At 43.4% G+C, this 19,281-nt stretch overlaps 1 protein-coding gene across 5 annotated transcripts in view; it reads right to left on the reverse strand.

The window, feature by feature from the left end:
* Nucleotides 1-360: 360 nt before the first annotated feature.
* Nucleotides 361-19,281, reverse strand: part of LOC146194814 (monocarboxylate transporter 12-like) — a 78,873-nt gene continuing 59,952 nt past the window's right edge. For all 5 annotated transcript variants that reach the window (XM_084597563.1, XM_084597562.1, XM_084597564.1 and 2 more), the window contains 3 exons: nt 8,456-8,786; nt 3,997-4,523; nt 361-2,652 (listed from right to left, as the gene is read on the reverse strand). In XM_084597563.1, coding sequence (XP_084453689.1) covers nt 2,501-2,652; nt 3,997-4,523; nt 8,456-8,786 — 1,010 coding nt within the window. In that variant the 3' untranslated portion in view covers nt 361-2,500. The remainder of the gene's footprint in view (nt 2,653-3,996; nt 4,524-8,455; nt 8,787-19,281) is intronic.

The raw sequence follows: 19,281 nt of genomic DNA on the forward strand, positions 1-19,281 counted from the left end.
TATTTTGTAACGTTTGTTATAAGTAAAAAGAGTTGTTATAAGTGTTTAGTCATATATTATTTCTGTCATTTGCTGCTTACTGTTACGGCAGGGTTGAGAGTGATTAGATGGTGTACACATGATTTGGCGCGGAGTATATATATACACATTCTCTTCAAACAAACAGCTGATAGTGCGCGCATCTGGGTCGTATCCTTTCTTGTGTCATCGTCTGTGCGCCATAGTGTTTTCAATCCTACAGAAGAAACCAAAGTGGACTAACTCTGTAATAATCACACACAATTTGCGTATACGCTTGACTGACATATAGGCATAGAGAGCCACCTAGAATTATATTATATAGGCAGTATACGCAGTCATCTAGCGTGGTGATTTCTTTACAGATGTCTTTTTATCATCCTAAAACACATATATAATTTTTCTTCGACACCAGATGAAGCTGCTTAGTCTATCAATGCGTGGCCATATTGCGCAGCGTGATCTTTGTGATACAGAGAGGATGTACACACGAAACGCATGAACCTTTGTTTGAAATCATGAAAGTGCGTTTGTTCAGGCATAGTAACTGTAAGAGCGCTACGCGCCATTTGGTACGGAATTGTCGCTGTGGTGACTAGATGAAGGTTTAATCATTTCTTTATCTTTCGTTGTGATTTTACACCCCAAAATAAAATTAAAAGTAAAAATGCAAACGATGAATTGATGTACCCCAAGTTGCACACCATGAATCACATTTGTTACGGAAAAGAAACCTTTGGCGACCGCACTGCCAATCGGCTAAGGTAAAACAAGGTACACGACGGACGCTCTCTGCTGCCATTCTTGTGATTGCTTATTTGGTTCTCCTTCTCCCGACGCTTAGTTGCGACTGACAGCCCATGAAATAGAATACAAATGAATTAACATGACACACTTCTAGTCCTTGGCGTGACACGATACATTAGCCCCTGTTATGGCAACGAAACAAGAGTTTATGATGAGAGCTTCTGGCAACTCATGGTAGTGTGGCACAGCCTGACTACATTCGCGAATGGTGGTGTCCACCGTTTTTTTAATTATTGGTACGTTGTTTCCCCATACCCTGTTGCGTTTTTGATGAGTGATGACACATTCAAATTAATGCAAACAAATTCATAAAATATAATGCAGTGTCCCTAGATTTACACTATGTAATTCGATCTGTTAAAGCAATCGCGTATGGCGATGTCTCCGCTTCAAGTTGACTTGGCATGACCGCTGTGATACGCCTAAATTGTTGCACAGGCACCGTTTTCCACTGGGCGTGCTTGATTGGTCGAGTTATTTGGCCAATTTTTTATGATTGAGGACACCCTGAAATTAAGTACATGTCAGCTGGAAAGGCATAATGCATCGTCCCTTGATCCAGGCTATGGAATTGCATCTGGTGGAAGACAGAACCTTGTGCGGTAAGCGCGCCTATTTGGCCGGGAATATTCGCTGTGACACAGCTGGGCTGGACGCACAGGTACTATTTTCCGGAGGTGTGTCAAAGGTTGGTGTTGCTTCTATAACCTTGCGACTATCAAATTAAATCCATTCATTTGAAATGACACCAGGCCTCTCTCGGTGATTTTCACACTACAAACTTGCACATGAAGCTGACAAGCAAGTGTACAGTGATTTCGTCATTTGGTGCGGCATGGTCGCTGCGGTACCGCCGGACCGAATGCGCTCGCATTGGTGTCCGCCGATCCTTATGGTGAGTGGAATTTTGCTCCCCCACTCTCTGTTACATTGTTGTGATGATTGACAACACAAAAAAATAAAATGATAACAAGTTTGACCATTCAAACAATGCAATGTACTAGCTCCGGTCCTATACTGAAGATCTGAATGTGCTGCTCAAAAATTCTGTTTAGTGGTTGGCCAGTCAACTGCCAGCACGGTGGCTGTGGCATGGCCTCAAAGATAAATGGGTGCGCTTTTGCGCCGTTAATTATGGCTTTGGTCGTTTCCTTCGCTATCTCTTGTTCCTTTTTTGTCATGATTGAGGTCACAGTAAAAATAAATTCACATTATCGGTGTGATCCAATACATTGTCCTAGCAATGAAGATGCACACAGGCGCGCTGCCTGCCACCGAAGCTTATGTGTGGTGGCTTCTTTCCCCAAATCCCGTTGCTTTGTACACACTTTATGTTGCCACAAAAGAAAATATATGTCTGTGAAATGTCACACCATGTGACACAGATAGGAATATTGAAGGCGTTTTGCCTTCGATCCGTCTGGTTAATGCGAACAAATACTAACCACTCGTGCCTGTACGGAATGCGAAGGAATATAAAAAAAATCACAAAACTGCCCTCTTTAGGGGAGTATTCAATGCTAACAAATTTTCTGGTTGTTGGCGCCTTAGCTGCCTCTTTTTTTCATGCAGTAAATAGGGCAACACTTCACAGCAAAAAAAAAAAAAAACAGTCTTACAAGTGGTGGTTCATAGATGCCTAGCACACTTATATCAGACTCTTCGCTGTACATGTTCAGCTTTTTGACTGTGCGCGCTCGGTATTTCTCCTGGCCTGTAGCCTTTCACACATGTCATGCATGGCGAAGAGGACAGCGGCGACCAGGCTTATCGCTCCGAGCACCCAATAGTAGCCGTCATAGGAACCCCCGTAGTCACGGAATTTTCCTGCATATAACAGAATGAAGAAAAGGGAGAATAGGGATGACATAAATGATAAGGTTCTTTTACATTACTTATCGTTTTTTTTTTTGAAGGATGTACCATTCGTCATATCTGGTATTGGGTGGAAAAACGACATGAACTGATTATTCCTCCGAATAATAAACGAGATTTATGTTGTACTTTTTGTTCATTAGTGTGAATTACCTTGTGTCGACCCGTTTCCTCTTTTCTTATTTTTATAGCGCAAAGATTACCTTCGGTATAAGAGATTTCAATATAAAGATGCAGTCCTGTGGAAGTTATAGATACCAACAACTCCGGCTCTTTTGTTTCGTTTGGGCTGATTTCAGCGGCCACAAGAGGCTCTGTTCTTGCATACACATTCGGGGGCAGAAAAATTTGATCTTCACCGAATTACTCTCAATTCAAAACAGTGTTACCCATGGTACAGCTATAAGCAACATGAGGGGGAACACAGGAGAGCGTGGTTTGCGCATTGGGTCAAACACCGTTCCCAACAGAAGAAAAAAATGGGTGGCACCAGGGTCATTCTCAGAGCGAGTATACTTCAAAAACTTTCTTTGCTGCTCAATATTTGGCCGATCTCCTTCTGTGGGTATGTGTGATTAGATATTTGGACAACAACAACAGCAGCCAGCCAAGCTTACTTTGCATGCATCTGTACCGCTGATTCTTATCAAATGTCGGTGGCAGCGCTTTCCAAAGCGTGGAGGCTACGCGCTTTCGAGTTACCTCTCATATTGCTTTCAGCTGCACCTGTAAAAGGCTGACTCGAATAACCCTTATCTACAGCGCAACAAAATCGTTAAAGCATACAAATACTACTTGGCACTGCAAACCTCAGGAGAGCTTCATCGGTGCGCCTAAGAAGGGGCAACAGAATGTGCAAACACATTGCCAAGAATTGAATAAAGGTAATAATAGCCATGAAGCAGGCACGGCGGCTCATGTATGTGACCTATATATATATATATATATATATATATATATATATATATATATATATATATATATATCACTCAATAAGCATGGGCCGTTTTCCGAGAAATATTTGGCTCACCATTTTCCAACGCACCATTTAACAGCCGTATTAACTTCATCTCTAGTCTGAAGGTACTATACGACTGGCAACAGGAGGTAATGCCATTGATGTTGGAATATGCTTAAAGGCCCGCCAGCTCGTGTGAGCAGGGACAACGAAGCCAAGGTGTTAGGATGATCTAGAGAGATCACCCACAGCACCGATACACCTACTTTCGGGTATCAATTGAGACCATTTATTGCCAACCGGAGATAGAGATGGAAATAAAACACTTGTGCACTCACCTACTATCACTGGGCTGACTAGAGAGATTGGCACCATGACAACACCAACCATACCAGATGATGCTGCCGTTCGCTCGACACCCAGGTATTCGGCTAGAAGTACGTATCTGATGCACAAAATGTATCCATGCGACACTCCGACAACGGTGGCGAGTCCGAACAGGCCTGGGAACCTAGTCACGTTTGGCATCACCATCATGGCTGCACCCATGGCGAGGAAAGAGAGTGAGTAGAGCGGAGAGCGGGTGCCTGGTATACAGTCGGCCAGCAGCGGCACAACGACGCGGCCCGCGAGTTGACCCACTGAGGTGACCGTTATCAGGTGCTTGGCAGTGCCGAGGGTCATTCCTTTGTCCGTGCCGTAGTCGACGATGGTAGTTGAGAATTCGACGAGCGTGTAGTCTCCAACAACGATCACCACGAGAAGGATGTAGAAAGCCGGCTTGCAGAAAAGCTGCAGAACGTGCTTCAGAGAACTGCTGTCTTGCTCATTCGCTTCATTTTCGTGGATATCTGTCTGCGTTGTTCTGGGCTTTCGCAAAAATGAAAACAAAAATACGCAATTTGATTTCAATTATATAGAAATGAAATAAAAGTATATTTAAAATCTTGTTATAATTTATACCGTATCAGCATTAAGAAACTTCAAGTGTGCACCGAAAGCCTTGGGAAAACATTGTACCTCTCAAATCAGGCCGGTGTTAGAATACACGCACTTATCTTCAAGGCTTTTTGTGAAAGGCCCCCAAGCCTTTCACAAAAAGCCTTGAAGATAAGTTATAACGTGTTCAAAAAGGCAGCAAGGTTCTTCACGGGTATCAACGACTTTAAAGTCAGAGGCTCTCAAATCAGGCAAGGTCTAGGTTGGAAATCGCTCTCTGCATGCAGGAAAATCTTCTGGTTAAAGCTTTTGAACAATATTAACAATGGTAACATAGAAACTGATAGGAATACATATTTAAAACAATCTCATTACCAGTCTAAGTTAAGGGACAATTCTAAAAAATTACAGGGCCTCTTAGGTGTCTCCTAAGAGGAGAATAGCGAAAGCCTACCCTTTTGTATCCTATAATATGCCTCCCATCGTTAGCCTCTTGTCGGCATTCGTTGCAGTGCTACATATAATTATAATTGGTTTACAGGAAATGAAAAGCGCAGTACCTATCACACTTTCCACAGAAAGTGTGTTTGGACGGTACACTATTGCTCGTATCGCGCCACGCATTCAAGTGTAGCATTGCAGATGGCAGGGACGCATCCTGCCTAGGCCAATCACAACGCCGCAAAAGCGGGACACACTATGTCCACCACAGCATGAGCCATTAAATGCTTTTGCCTTAAATTCAGACCATATCAAAGTCGCATAAATGTACTTAAGTTTTCATTCTTTCAGCGCTCAATTTCATATTTTAATTTACTCCCGGAGAGGCCAGCGCCTAATTTTTCGCCTGCCACTGAGAACATTGTCTCAACCTGTTTTACCTTACATGCAGTGTTCTCTGTGTCTTTTACGCTTAGCATTGAATGTGTTTCTGTCCAGTTTGTTGAAATGACAGTTTGAAATGTTTTTATATAGGTTTTCGCTTCCACTTATCTGTGTTTATTTCTACGTTTGCAATTTATCCCCTACCATGATTTTCAATGAGCGGTTCAGGTAAATGCAATAAATATATAGTTCTAAAATAAGTGAAGAATAAGTTTTGTGTCACAACAAAATGTCCGAGTGATTTTTGACCAAGAGCTTGTTCGAAGTACCAAAATATCTGCATTAAGAGGAGAAATTTCTATTGCTACGAAATAAAAGTAGCAGAGACTGCAAAATACAAACATTACTGTACCCGTATTATACAAAACAACAATAATGTGATACACAAATACACAGAAATTTGTCGTTACGGCAAAGTTAAAAAGAACTTGATCGCATTTTGGACACAGTTCTCGGCATTTCTGAATTGTTATCAAAGCTGCTTTATTGTTGATACCGCGGCCTTTACCGCGGTATAACCCATTGAAAACGTAAAGAGAATTATGAAGAGCTCAAATTCTAATCGGCGCGAGCTCCACCACTAGAGCGGGCGGCGCTAGAGTGGACCTAGGGGAGCAAGTGGGATCACGTGACTCCGCTTACTACTGCTGAAGCAGACGCTCGATAAATTTGTGCGTTTCGCAAGAAGAAAGTCGCGTTTTTTTCCACACTTTTGTTTTTTTTAAGTCTGCCAGCATGACACACTTTCATCTTGCGTCGTCGCTGTAGTTGCTTTAGTTTATCTAAGCTGTTGACATGGTCTGTTACTGCTCTGTATACGTGACGGAACCCGGCGCACGCTCCCATTTCTAGCAGAACAATTAGCTGAAGGAAGCTAGCTTAAACAAGATTCCAATGTGCAAAAAAGTGAGTGGTCATTCTTATCTGTGCAACATGTGCTTCATCGAGGAAGCTTTCATCTATATGGAGTTGGAGAGTTCCGCGAGTTCCGGCGGAAAGACTGTTTTCTTGGTTGCGCTTATCACTTGTGAACCTAACGAAGTCTGATTGCCCTAGGGTAGAAAATATACTGGTTTCTTCACCGAGTAGTGCCATATAGTGAGACATGTCTCTAGGAAAGCAGAAAAAACGGAGGAGGAATGGTGGATATCTGATAGTGTGGATGTACTAAAGAGGTATAGAATTTCAAAGAGGAAGTTTATTTATTTTTTTATTTATCACATACTGCGGACCAAACATGGTCCGCAGTATGAAGTTTCTCCTTCAGAAATCTATTAATTGTGTGAACGATAACTCGTTTTTGCTTACTGCTGATAAATATGTAGGCTTTGCTGTTTTGGAAAAGGATTCATATGCACCGAAAGGTTCGGATACTCTCCACGCTGTGGTTGAGAAAAATGACAACGTGAAAAAAAAGAAAAGCAGCACTGTGTGTTATATTCTCTTTTCTTGTCCCATCTTTCGCTCTGTAAGCATGGAAAATTGTCACCAGATCACCCAAAACGTGCTTTACACAGCCAGAATAAGTGATTGTCGCCCGAAAGTGGAAGGCGGTAAATGTCTTCTCAATGAAGACATTGATGCCCAAAACCCAACGTTTCTGCGGCCAAGGACAGCGTTCGTCGTTGTGGCTCGTCTTAGGCAACTTAATCAGCAGTTGCAAATGACCGAGGAAAATAACCATGCATACCACGATCTGCTCACGCAAGGGTCAACAAAGCTAAGTGGAAGAGCAACCACCTATCCTAAGCTAGAGTGGCAATGATTGCGATCAGTCTGCAAGAAGAAACACATCTCTGCGCACTTGCTTTCTTCGATTCCTCCCCACTGTAAAACGCGCCGCTTCTGCCGGTACTGTGCGAAGTGCCCCGCATCTGTCACAAACTGAGAGCTCCGTTCTTCAAGCCAAGAAATATGATTACCGAGCAGAACTGCGATGTATCGGTGCAGAGCATAACTTTCTCAAAATGATTTCCATGACTTATATCTGCTTATTTCTGACTGTATCTTTCACACGTTCACTTTATTTAACAGCGTCGGCAACAACGTTAGCAGGTGTATGATGTCGTAGCAGTCTTTCAAACTCGCCGACCTACGCTTCGACAGCTCACGAACTCTCTGAAATGCCTTCTTGCCGAATAAAATTACCCTAATGTCTCAAATAGTTTTCAACAGGCCTAGACCGAAGTGTATATGCAAAAAATAAATTAATTGATCATTAACGAGCAACTAAACAGCCTAGGAAAGCATCACTCAGCAGCAGTTCAACGCGCGTTATCCCACTTACAGCGTCAAGTAGCGCCTCCAAGAGGCGGCGCCACAGTATGTCCTCGCGCCCAATAACTCCTGTCAAGCAGCTCTTTTTGTTCCTCTTTAGAAGACAACGTATAAGTGGGAGTCTAAATTATGGGCCAAAAATTTATCAGCAGTACGGTAAGACAACGCGCTCAGTGTTCTAGCTCTTTTAGCATGCTACTGCGGACTATGAGAGAACCGCCTAGTCATCATTTTAGAGTGTTTCCCCAATCCGGGGGCATCAAAATTTGAGACGAATTTGAAACAGTCAGCGCGATGAGTTGAAACACCTAATCAGCCAATTTGTAAATGCTCCAAAGACAGTGAACACCACTGCACCTGCAGTCACCGGTACTGTAACTGAAGATCGGCTTTACTCCCCTTTTCTCGCCCCTTTCAATACAAACTCCATCTCCTCTCCAGTATTCTCCCCTCCTATCCTTTCCTTTTGTTTCCTAGCGGAGTAGAGGCCATGAGGTTCCCTTGAAGAAGGAACCGAGCTGCTTCTAAAGGTTGTCTTTCTCTAAAATGAAATATTGATGGTTGGAATGTTTTCATGCTTTGCTTTGTTACTAACCCAACCGAAAAGGCGAATCTTTTAAAATATTAAGCCTTCAGAACAATCAACCGCATGACAGCACAACAGAGATCATTATCTCGATAAATTGGTCTCCTTACCTTCGTAAATTGGCCACAGCCTCATAGCTAACTGGACCGGTGGTGCCTTTTTGTAGAGATTGGCTGTCGATTTTTTTCCCACAGAGAGTCATAGGAGACGGGTTTCTGGCCAAAAGGACAATTACAGCCGCGTTCATGAGTACACCACCGTAGATGAGCAGAGCTCCATCGAGCGCATACGTCCCCACGAGTCGGGCCAGCACAAACTGGCTGACGATGGACGACAAGGCATAAGCGATGAAGATGAAGAAGGTTGCCACGGTCTTGTACTTTTCGAAGTGCATCAATGTGTAGATTGCCGACGATGTTATAAAGGTTCCATGACCGAGCCCTGTGCAGAAAGAGCATAAATATTATGTTGTTTCATTTCAATCACCCAAAATTTCACGGTTTTAGTCGCAGTCCCATGGCACCTGGAGTTATATTTGTTTGTCCGGCGAGAGGCATCTGAATTTCGCTAAAGTAATGGTAGCCAACTAGTTTTATTTTCAGTCACTGAAATGCCGAAAATTTTTCATCGCTTTCAAATTCAGCCTATCAAACAGGGGAAAATCGTCCACAACTTCTCAACGCCCCTTGTAATCTGCACCCCTGCAAGCTGAGTTTTCAACGAGAACATTTTCCCCTCTAAATAAGAGCATATTTCCCTTTATTCTGAACTTTCGGATTTGTTAGAACGATTGTCCCTTTTTTTCTGGACTGGCAGACATGAGAGCAATGTGACCCCTGCTGCTCGGTGCGTTACCATGTGGTCCGCGTGCCCATTGAACGTAATCCTAGCAGAGTACCACGCGCAGCAGACGATAAGTGTCCTGTAACACTGCCGATCGGCTTGAAATAACGCACCATTCCTTGCGGTGAAAGGTTAGTTGATAACATAATTACCTGCTCTCGAGAGCATCAATGCGGTAGCACTTATGCCGTTGAAAAGTGCCTTTACGTTGTGCCTTACACATTGGTGAGGGCGTTGACATATGCCATCGCATGTATATGGGACGTAGGGCGAGTTAGCGCATTTTTTTGGAGAACGGCGGCTCGTGTGGGGCATTACACGGTAGCTGAAAATATTTGATGGTCCCTTTGATGCCTCGTAAGAGTAGAATCGCGAAAGCCTACCATTTCTCCCCTATCATTTGCCTGTTATGGGCGTTTGTTGCAGTGCTACAAATAATTATATTTGGTTTACAGAAAGGAACGACGCCGTGTCTGTCACACTTTATCACTGGACGGTACATCATTGCTCCTGTCACTTGGCGTTCTTTTGCGCATGTTCAGGTGTGGCATTGCGGATGGCAGTATTGCTAGACAAGAACTAATCTCGTGGAATCTCGCGGAATATGACAGATCTGGTGCAGAAACCTTGCGCACAAATTTCGCGCGCGGGATTTTGTTCCATGAGCCTATAAATGATTTCACCTTAAAACGTTTGCGCACAACAAAATGTGCATTTTTTAACACTGATGCTGTGTAAGGTGGAGGTTCCGTGTGTCGTGCGCAGCTGAACGTGTTCGCAGCAATGACGTCACCATGACGTGACGTGACGTCAAGACTGGATGTGATGTCACATCAGGTCATATCTAATAACCGTAACTGAAATCATCATGACGTCAGGTCTGGCCATGATCGATGCGGGCGTCCTTTCCAGTCATCCGCGCTGACCCTTTCATTTGGTGCTTCCTCGGACGCCGCACCACACAGCTTACACAAGCACACGTTGTAAAGCAGGAATCAGTGGCATTCAAATTAGTTTACAGGGAAGAAAAGGCTTGGTATTTGTGTCGCACTTTGGCGACGACAATAGATAGAACTGACGAATCTCGAAGTATAAGCACAGATAACTTAGTCGTACCAAACGCAAGCACCATCGCTGTGTCATCAATCTTTCACGAGAGTGAAATCATATTTTTTTAAGCGTGAAATAAAAATATTGGAAACTCAAGCACGTTATGGAATTCAGTTTTTTCGTGGTGTCTATTTCACCTAATTTTTTTCAAAGATGAGTTACCAAAACGTATCACACTCATTCACGTTATGGCATCCGGTTTTGTGCCTTCTTCTACGCATTAGAATATTATCGATTATTGTACAGGGGAGTCTTATTAACTGTGTCGTGACAGAAGATAGACCAGTGACGGAAGCCCCAGCGCGACATCTAGCATAATCCTGCGGAGGCACGACACGGTCTTCTGGATCCTGCCTTCAAAGACTTTGGTCCTAACTTCACGCTCTCTGTGCACACTGCGGCAAATTCCGGAGGTTTGCTCGGCCAGAACCTGTCAGTCTTGAGGTTTTGGGCGATGAAGTGAGAGATGCTCTTGGCACTATCCCGTTATCTTCCGTGATAATACCGAGGGACGTCTTACATTGAAGAATGAGGCGTGCAATGAAAGACACATGTTACTTTTGAATGCGCTGGAGACTTTCACGGGAGCAACAACACTCCTACTACCAGTGGTAACTATCAAATATTTGCTCATACAGCCTTGTCTATCCGAGGAATCAAGCGTAAATTTTCTACCTGACTGGCGACTCTGTTTATTAAGGCTTAAGCATTGTATAGCTATGTAGGGGAATTTCGCATGACCGTGATATTATGCCGAAAGCTACATTGGCCATGAACGAGGAGTTTCGAGCTGCGGGAGGCATAGAGCTGTTGCCTAGCAACCACCGCAGCTGGCGCACGCCGCGCGCTCGTCTCGCCATATGGTAATCAAGAAGCAACCATAAGAAGAAGCCGCGCATTTCTGGCGACCGTCTACTGATATTGGGCAGGATTGGGTTTAACTAAATTAGATTGGAGTGATTTGGATTGGAATCGATTATACTCGCTCGAATTGAACAGGTTTGAATTGAAGTGGACAGAATTGATTGGATTGTATTTGACTGAATGACCTGTACTTGATTGGACTGAATTTTATTTGACTGGATTGGTTTAAGGCAAAGGTCAATGACTTCAACGAAGTTCTTTAGGGATAATGACGAGATTTCAGACCTGGCTCGTTTCCTTCATCATAGTGTGACTCGTTGGGAGTCACACTATGGTGGTGGAGCCTTGTCGGGTCCGAAATGTCATTTTATTTTAAGGAACTTAGTCACTGACCTTTACCTTAAAATTAAATTCCATAACGAGATAAACTTCTGTCAAATGTTTCCTTTTGGATTTGTTTGGATTTGATCAGATTAGACTATATTGGATTGGATTATACTGGATTGAATATTACTAGATTGGATTGGGGAGGAGTAGGCAGCGCACCGCCAGACACACATGCTTTAGCTACGTATATCCTGGCCTAGCGGAGGTAAGCCACGGCCAATTTTTGACGGAGCTGTGAAGGACAACTAATTAATATATCGGAAAGAGAATGACATCACCGGATAGAGGGTCAAGAAAAGGTTTGCAAGTGACAAAAATGGTTGATGTGGGATAATTAGGTAAATATATAGAGCCAATTAGGTGGTTTACAGGAATGAAAAGGCAAGTATCTGTCACTAGCGGATTCTCGCTGACATATCTCGCGGACAACACAGCAGCACTTAGGATTAGGCATTTCATCAGTGCAGATTCGGTAGTGATTTCGGAATTTTTGTTATTTACAAATGCATAAATGGCAATAGAGTGAACGAGTAGTGTTGTTTGCCTTTGATAACGTACGCGGCTCCTGCACTTAGCTGGCGAGGCTTTGCAGCAGCGGAGTCTGTGCGATGTGGAAAAACATCGCTCCTAATCGGCTACAAGACATCAAACCAAAAATTAATTTTCTAGAAGGTACTTTGGGCCCCTAAAGTATTATAAAGCGATAGGTATTATAGCACGGTAAATCGTGTCCCTCCACTACGGCACCTCCATCTCCCTCTCTTCTTTAACTCCCATCTGCCTCTCTAACATTGCCCCGCCGGGGTGGTGCAGTGGTAAGACGACCGACTACTGTGCCGGAGCACCCGGGTTCGAACGCGACCTCGGCGGCTGCGTTTTCGATGGAGGCGAAACGAAGTGGCGTCCGTGTGCTGTGCGATGTCAGCGCACCTTAAAATCCCCAGTTGGTCGGAATTACTCCGTAGCGCTCCACTTTCTCTCTTTCCACTTTCACTCCTACCTTCCTCCCTTCCCTACGGCGCGATTGAGGTGTCCACAGAAAACAAGTGAGACAGTTTCCGCGCCTTTCCCTTCCTATAAATCAATCAATCTAAATTTACAACGTGGTACATGTGCTAGCGGAGAATTGTGCCGGAGTACCCGGGTTCGAACCCGACCTCGGCGGCTGCATTTTGATGGATGCGAAACGAAGAGGCGTACGTGTGCTGTGCGATATCTGCGCACTTTAAAAATTCCCAGGTGGAAGTAAAAGGAGGAAGGGATATACAGGTGCCGTAGTGGAGGGCTACGATCCAGCGCACTGTATTGGCTTTCGTCTCATCGAAGTTAAGCTGTCCAAAGTGCCCTCTAGAATTTGTACTCCTCTAAAAGGTTGCGCAGCTGAAAAATACCTTTATGACGTCGTTTCACTGCTTTCTGGAAGTACAATACGATATCTCAGCTTACTTCACCACTCAGTAAACTAACTACTAAGCTACGGTTAGCTAATAGCCGCCGATGCTCCACGTCGGATTGGTCATGTTTTTTATGCTCAGCCTCAAGTTGCCCCAAATGTGGCACCCAAGTTTGGTCCTGTAAAGCATGGCAGCACATCTTTTGAGCATTGAAAAAATCATTTTGGCGTCACCATATAATAATTATGTATGACATATTTCGCCCCACACAATGTCAGCCAATCAGATGTCTGGGGGCGAGCCTTGACAGTGGGCAGTTTATTTGAGCCCATATAGGAGCTTTCCTCTCTATCATCTATGCCTTCATTTTCCCTCCACACTTACTTATAAATACCATCCAGGCATCAAGAATAGCGCTGACACAAATTCGTTTTCACGCTCACGTAATTTTCACATCAACGCAAAAAGCCAGTTCGACCAACCGCTATTTCCCCACACAAATTTGAAATACATGACTTTTTTGACAACCAATTATAGAAACAACAAAGCGCCGAACGGCGGCCATGTGTGTCAAAAATGGGGTCTCTGGTATGTTTCTTATTTCTCAGGCTTTCTTGAAATGCTCTAAAAAAGCGATACCTGTAGAGGTGGGGTAATTAAAAAAAAACTGGGTTGTTTGCACCTTAATCTCCTCTAGAATTAATAAAGTGCTTTGGCACGAAGGGAGTAAGAGGGGCTTTGCATAATTCATATTGTTTAACTAGCGTATTGGGCAGAATATGAAACATTACTCTGACGACAAACAGTATGCGTTGGTCTCATTCAGCTAGAAGCGTCGGTTTATTTAATGCAGGCTCAGGCTCAAGGGCGCGACAGCTTGGCCCAGAAGTACAATGTATGACTCGTAATCGAAGCGTCCTGCTGTGTTTTGGTGCCATCTATTTTTCCATTTCAGTTGAACAGAACCGAGTCTAAAAAAGATCACGTCGACAGCTCCTGCCTTGTCGGTCGCTATGTGGTCCCATGCCATCAATCTTAGAGTGGCCAAGGCAGAACTTAGAAATCAACGAAATACGTTTAACTTAACTGCAGAATAATCGCGTTTCCAGCGTAGTCGGCGTGAAGGGAAGCCTGGCCTTTAGTCTCCGCCGCTGGACAATTGCCATCGTTTTGCCTTGACGTAGGCTCACACTCAAAAGTATTTTCTTCCATCCATCGCGACGGCACAGTCGGTAGGGTGCTCAGCTGCTGCAAGTAGGCATGAGGGAATAATCTCAGCCGCGGCGGCCTCTTTTCTACGGAAGCGAGAAGCAAGGCGCCCGTATGCTGTATGTCAGTCCACTTTAAAAAAGCTTATGTGGTCTAAATTTCTAAATGCCTTCACTACAGCGTCTTTATAGACTGAGTAGCTTTTGGCCGTTAAGCTTCACAAAAAAGGAAACACGAAAAAAGCAAAGCTTCAAATTCCTACATTAATTATTCTATAAAGATTTAAAGATAAATAGGAAAAAGTACTAGTACGCACCGCTAAGCTTAACGATCGGGTGGATCATATCGCAAGAGTAAGGCCATATATCGCGCACAGTGATGTATTTCGGATTTATTTTCTTATTATTATTAGAGCCGCGGAATAGTTGTAGGAATTGCCACTAAGACACGATGTCCGGCAAGGCTCGGATATTACTGCCAATACTTTGATAAATGCTTAAAATGTTGTTCCCTAGACGTCACGTCCTAGTATTTGTTATGTGCATGTTTGCTTTATATGCATTTGTACCAGAACAACTGTTTTTGATATTATGTTTATCTAATTGCAACTTAATACGGTCTTTAATTTCTTATAGGTAAACTTTTATTTTGTGCTATTGCTTTATGTATTGTTTATGCCCACTCTGTCATGACCCGAAGAGCTAACAGTACGAACAAATAAACACGTTGTCTCCGACACTTTCCAGAACTCCAGCTGGGGGACCTTCTGCGGTTAAGAACTGCATACCTGTGGTTTGGATTTGCGAGGCAGTAGGGTGGCGGCAACACCTCAGTGAACGGAACCCCGAAGGCTAAAGGAGTTTTCTGTTTCGCTTCGGCATTGTCATAATCGCGATCGCGTTGCATGGAAAGGAAAACCACGAAGGCCAGTCACTTGTGTAAGCAGTATCAAATGAAATAGTCAACTTCGCCGCTGTTAACCAAAGGGACGGTTATCGAGAGATCTTCACGCATTACACTTTCTTGAGTCTGACCGAAATATGTGTGGATATAGGCTAAGGGGAGTTGTTTTAACAGAACCGGAGCACAACGCTGTAATCTTGAGGTATTTCTTCAAAATATATCAGTGCGCACTGTTGAGGTATAGGTATGGCTTCTAGAGCTCTTGGCTAGTGTTGTCCGCTGAAAACACATTTCATGGCAAACTTCATCCCGCAGGACATCCGCAAGCGTTGTTGTCTTACGCTTAGCTTGCAGCGATAATGGCAGAGTCCGCCGCAGTTATTTCCGGACGATCTCTGGAATATGATCTTCCGCAGACTGGTACATATTTAAAGAAATTTGCCTGAATTATTGCTCATGGCGAGGACTTCAGTTGTAAGTGCTATGGAGAGCATCTTTAGTCGCTGATCTTTTAGGTCGTGAACAAATTAGTAGCAAACTCAGCGACTGGCTTACAGCAACTGTGGACGACACCCGAAGAACTACTACTTTCTTTTATTCCGCACATAAAAATGTGACCAGAATAAATTCATATCATGGCATCACGCTTAAAAAAAATAGCATTCCACTGACTGGCCTTAAATTACGACATTCTGATTCTTGCGTTCAGTGCGTTCAGTGCTTGCCTTAAGCATCAAGGCCTTCCTTCATTTGCGAATGGTCTGCGACTCTTGCTGTTAGCTAATTACTAAAGTTCCAAGTACGCATAGAAGCTTATTCTTATTTAGTTTCAAGCAGGGCCATCCACAGGTAATTAAATGCATATTAGAGTGGCATTGCTGTCCGCCGTTTGGAATGCTGCCACGCGATGGAAGTTGTCGGACCAGACCCCTCCCCACTTTTGGGGGTAAGTCCCAGTGACAAAGACTGCCTAGATAATTTTATCTTCTGAAGCATAGTGGCTGCTGTCCGGCCCCAAAGCTTAACTGTACGTGTTGGGACATCGAACTTCGCTTCACTGGAATACCAGTGGCAAACGCTGTCAAGAAAGATTTACCTACGGAAGTAATGTATGCGCCGTCCGACCCGAATACTGATTACACATGCTGTTACATTGAAATTCAGTGCTGCTGCAAGACCATGAGGTGGCAGACTATTCAGAAAGTTTTATCTTTTTAAGTACTTTGAGCGCCGTGCGGCCCCGATACTCGAATGCGCTTGTTGAGATATCGAACTTCGGTTTACTTGAACATCAGTAGCAAAAAATGCCAAGTTCTTATCTTCGGAAGTAATAAACGGGCCGCCCGACCCCAATTTCGAGTGCACATGTTGGGATATCGAGATTTGGTGATACTGAAAAACCATGCAAAGACAAAATCTGCAAAAATATTTCCATCTTGGTAAGTACGGTTTGTGCCGTTCGACCGTAATTCTTGATTGCACATGTTGGGACATCGATATTGGGTGCTACTGGAAGTCAATGCAGGGACAAAGGCTGCCTAGAAAGTTTCATCTTTAAAAGTATTCTGTGTGCTGTCCGGCCCCAATACTTGGCTGCACACATTTCGAGATGAAAATTTGTGCTACAGGAAGAGCAGGCAGCGACAAAGACTGCGTAGAAAGTTTATTCTTCAGAAGAATTGTGTGTGCAGTAAGACCCCATTACTTGATGTCACAAGTTCGCACAACGAAACTCAGGGCTACTGGAAGACCATGCAGTGGAAAAGGCTGCATAGAGAGTTCAGTCCTAGGAAGAATAGTGTGCTTCATCCGGCCCCAATGCTTGGCTGCTCATAATTGGACATCAAATTTCTGTTCGACTGGAAGAACAACATGTGGCAAAAACTTCCTATAAATTTGCATCTTAGGAGTGCCCAGCCGCAATACTTATTGCAGATGTTGGGGCAAAGAAATTCAGTACTAACTGAACAGCATGCAGTGGTAAACACTGCAGGGAAAGTTTCATCTTCGGAAATATTATCGCGCTGTCCGACTCAAATACTTGATGACTTACGTTATGATATCGAAATTCAGTGCTACTTGAAGACCATGCGGTAGCAGACCGCCAAGAAAGTTTCGTGGTCGGAAGTATTGTATGTGCCATCCGGCTCCGAAACTTGATTGTCCATGTTAGGACATCGTCATTCAGAGCCACTGGTAGGCCACGCTGCGGCAAAGATGGCCAGGAAAGCTGTCTCTTCGAAAGAATTCTGTGTTCAGGCCCCAGTACTTGATTGCATATATTGGAAAACTGACCGAGAATGAAAGTGATGAATGTCGCCATACTGAAATAAAGTCAATGCTCTCACTTCGACTGGCCGCGAATCGAATTCAGTGGCAATAACAGAAACAAACATACTAGGCTGCCGTCGAAGGACAAAATAAGAGCGCTTCTTAGGCCTGCTTGATTTAGGAGAATGAACAATTTCCTGGTAAGGTGCAAATACCACTTATTTCACTCTGGAAAGACGTTGACGAAGCTCATTGTGGGGTGACTGTTCAAGATAGGTCGGGTTCTGTCTGACGTCACGAACAAGGTTTTAAAACAGTGTGGTGGCAGCTTTTAGAGTAGGCACTTATTGAAAGCTTCATCCTCATATGGTTATGTGATGATGATAACATTGTAGAAAATAATCCAGGCTAACAAATTAAAATAGCCCTGTAATGGTGTAAGTTCATTTTAATGGCTGTGCCCGCAGAAAAGTGAGCAAATTGCAGGGAACAATAACCCGCATGCTGTGTCTGGATTAGGGAGCACATATTAGGCCGCTTTGTCAGCGATATACTTTAGTGCTCAGAAGAAAACTTTCAACTATGGTTAGCGAAGAAATTGCAACAATCTGAGAAAATGCGGAAGAACCTGCTCCTGGCTAAAATTATTTGAGACAAGTGCCTGGCACATGGAAGAAAAGGTAGTTTTTCTATCATTACACCATAGTTAATTGATTGAACATTTGAAAAGGGTGACCAGTGTACCAAGTGGTAAAGCATGATCAGCTGTTTTCTGTCAATGTTGAGTGGTGGTGAACCTTCTATAGTACCATGTTTTAATAGCAGCCTTTTAAAACATTCACCATTTCTGGACACGATTAGTTTTTTTTTGCATTAAAAAGCACAAAAAGAGCCGATACAGATCTGTGTACAAACATATTTCAATTTCCCCATCTTCGGAAAGTACAGTGACAGCGACTGTCCGCATAGTCTCTGCGTATGCATGCGTGCATGGCGAGATATACATAAGGGACTTGAATTGAATGAAACGAATAATATGTCGTACGTGACCAGTAAATATTTCATGTCCCGAACTTTAAAGAACCCGGAAATATGTTCTTTCTGACTGTTTAGTAAAAGGGTTAGCGTAAATTGAGCCACAGGGAGACGATAGATAAACAAGCGCTATGAAAGTAGGTCGCCTTGCTGTGGTTGTTTCGTTTACGCTATAACTTTTTACAATATAATTTTGCACCAACTCGCCAAAAAGAACTGTTAATAAAGTTCAGTCTAATGCTGCGGATATCGAGAAGGCTGCTTTGCTATTCCGCCGACGTAAGCGCTAGCCTTTGTAAGACAAAGAATTTTTGGACGAAATTTAAAATTTTCCTAAAGTTGTTGGGTCAGTACACCTCAGATACTTGCTCCCAGTTCAAGAACATTTCAGCGTGAGCACATCATGCTCCTCTCTCTTATAAAGCACACTACTGTGCTTACAACTCGACACCTCGCCAATTAGATGGTTTCCTCCTCAAATGAGTTCTGGAAAAGCATCTTTTTCGTTTTTGCCAAATTTCACCAGTTAGCTTTAGGAGTGTGCAAGGAACGATTATATCAGCTTTTGATATATTATAATAAAAACACTTAAATAGGCGCATTTTTGCTTCATTAGCTCTCGTAAACATTTCTAATCAAGGTCTGCGAGCATGCGTTGGACGTGGTGTTTCTTTAGTTAAATACTGCTGCGACCATGTTGATTTATAGAGGAGGGTGAAGGTGGGTAAAAATGTTTCCTGAAGCTTCCATAATTGGGTTCTAAAACTACTGCTCTCCTCTAAATGCCTTAGGGAGACTGTAAAATATAGCTCTATTGTAAAATGTACACGTATATATTGATATCTACCCGGCTGCGCAATCGTTTTAAATATTTATGAAAGAGCATGTGATGTCTAATATGCGCCCCGTGATATAATGAT

Source organism: Amblyomma maculatum, chromosome 3, assembly GCF_055883805.1.
Source record: "Amblyomma maculatum isolate TAMU_Amacu chromosome 3, ASM5588380v1, whole genome shotgun sequence".
Lineage (NCBI taxonomy): Eukaryota > Metazoa > Arthropoda > Arachnida > Ixodida > Ixodidae > Amblyomma > Amblyomma maculatum.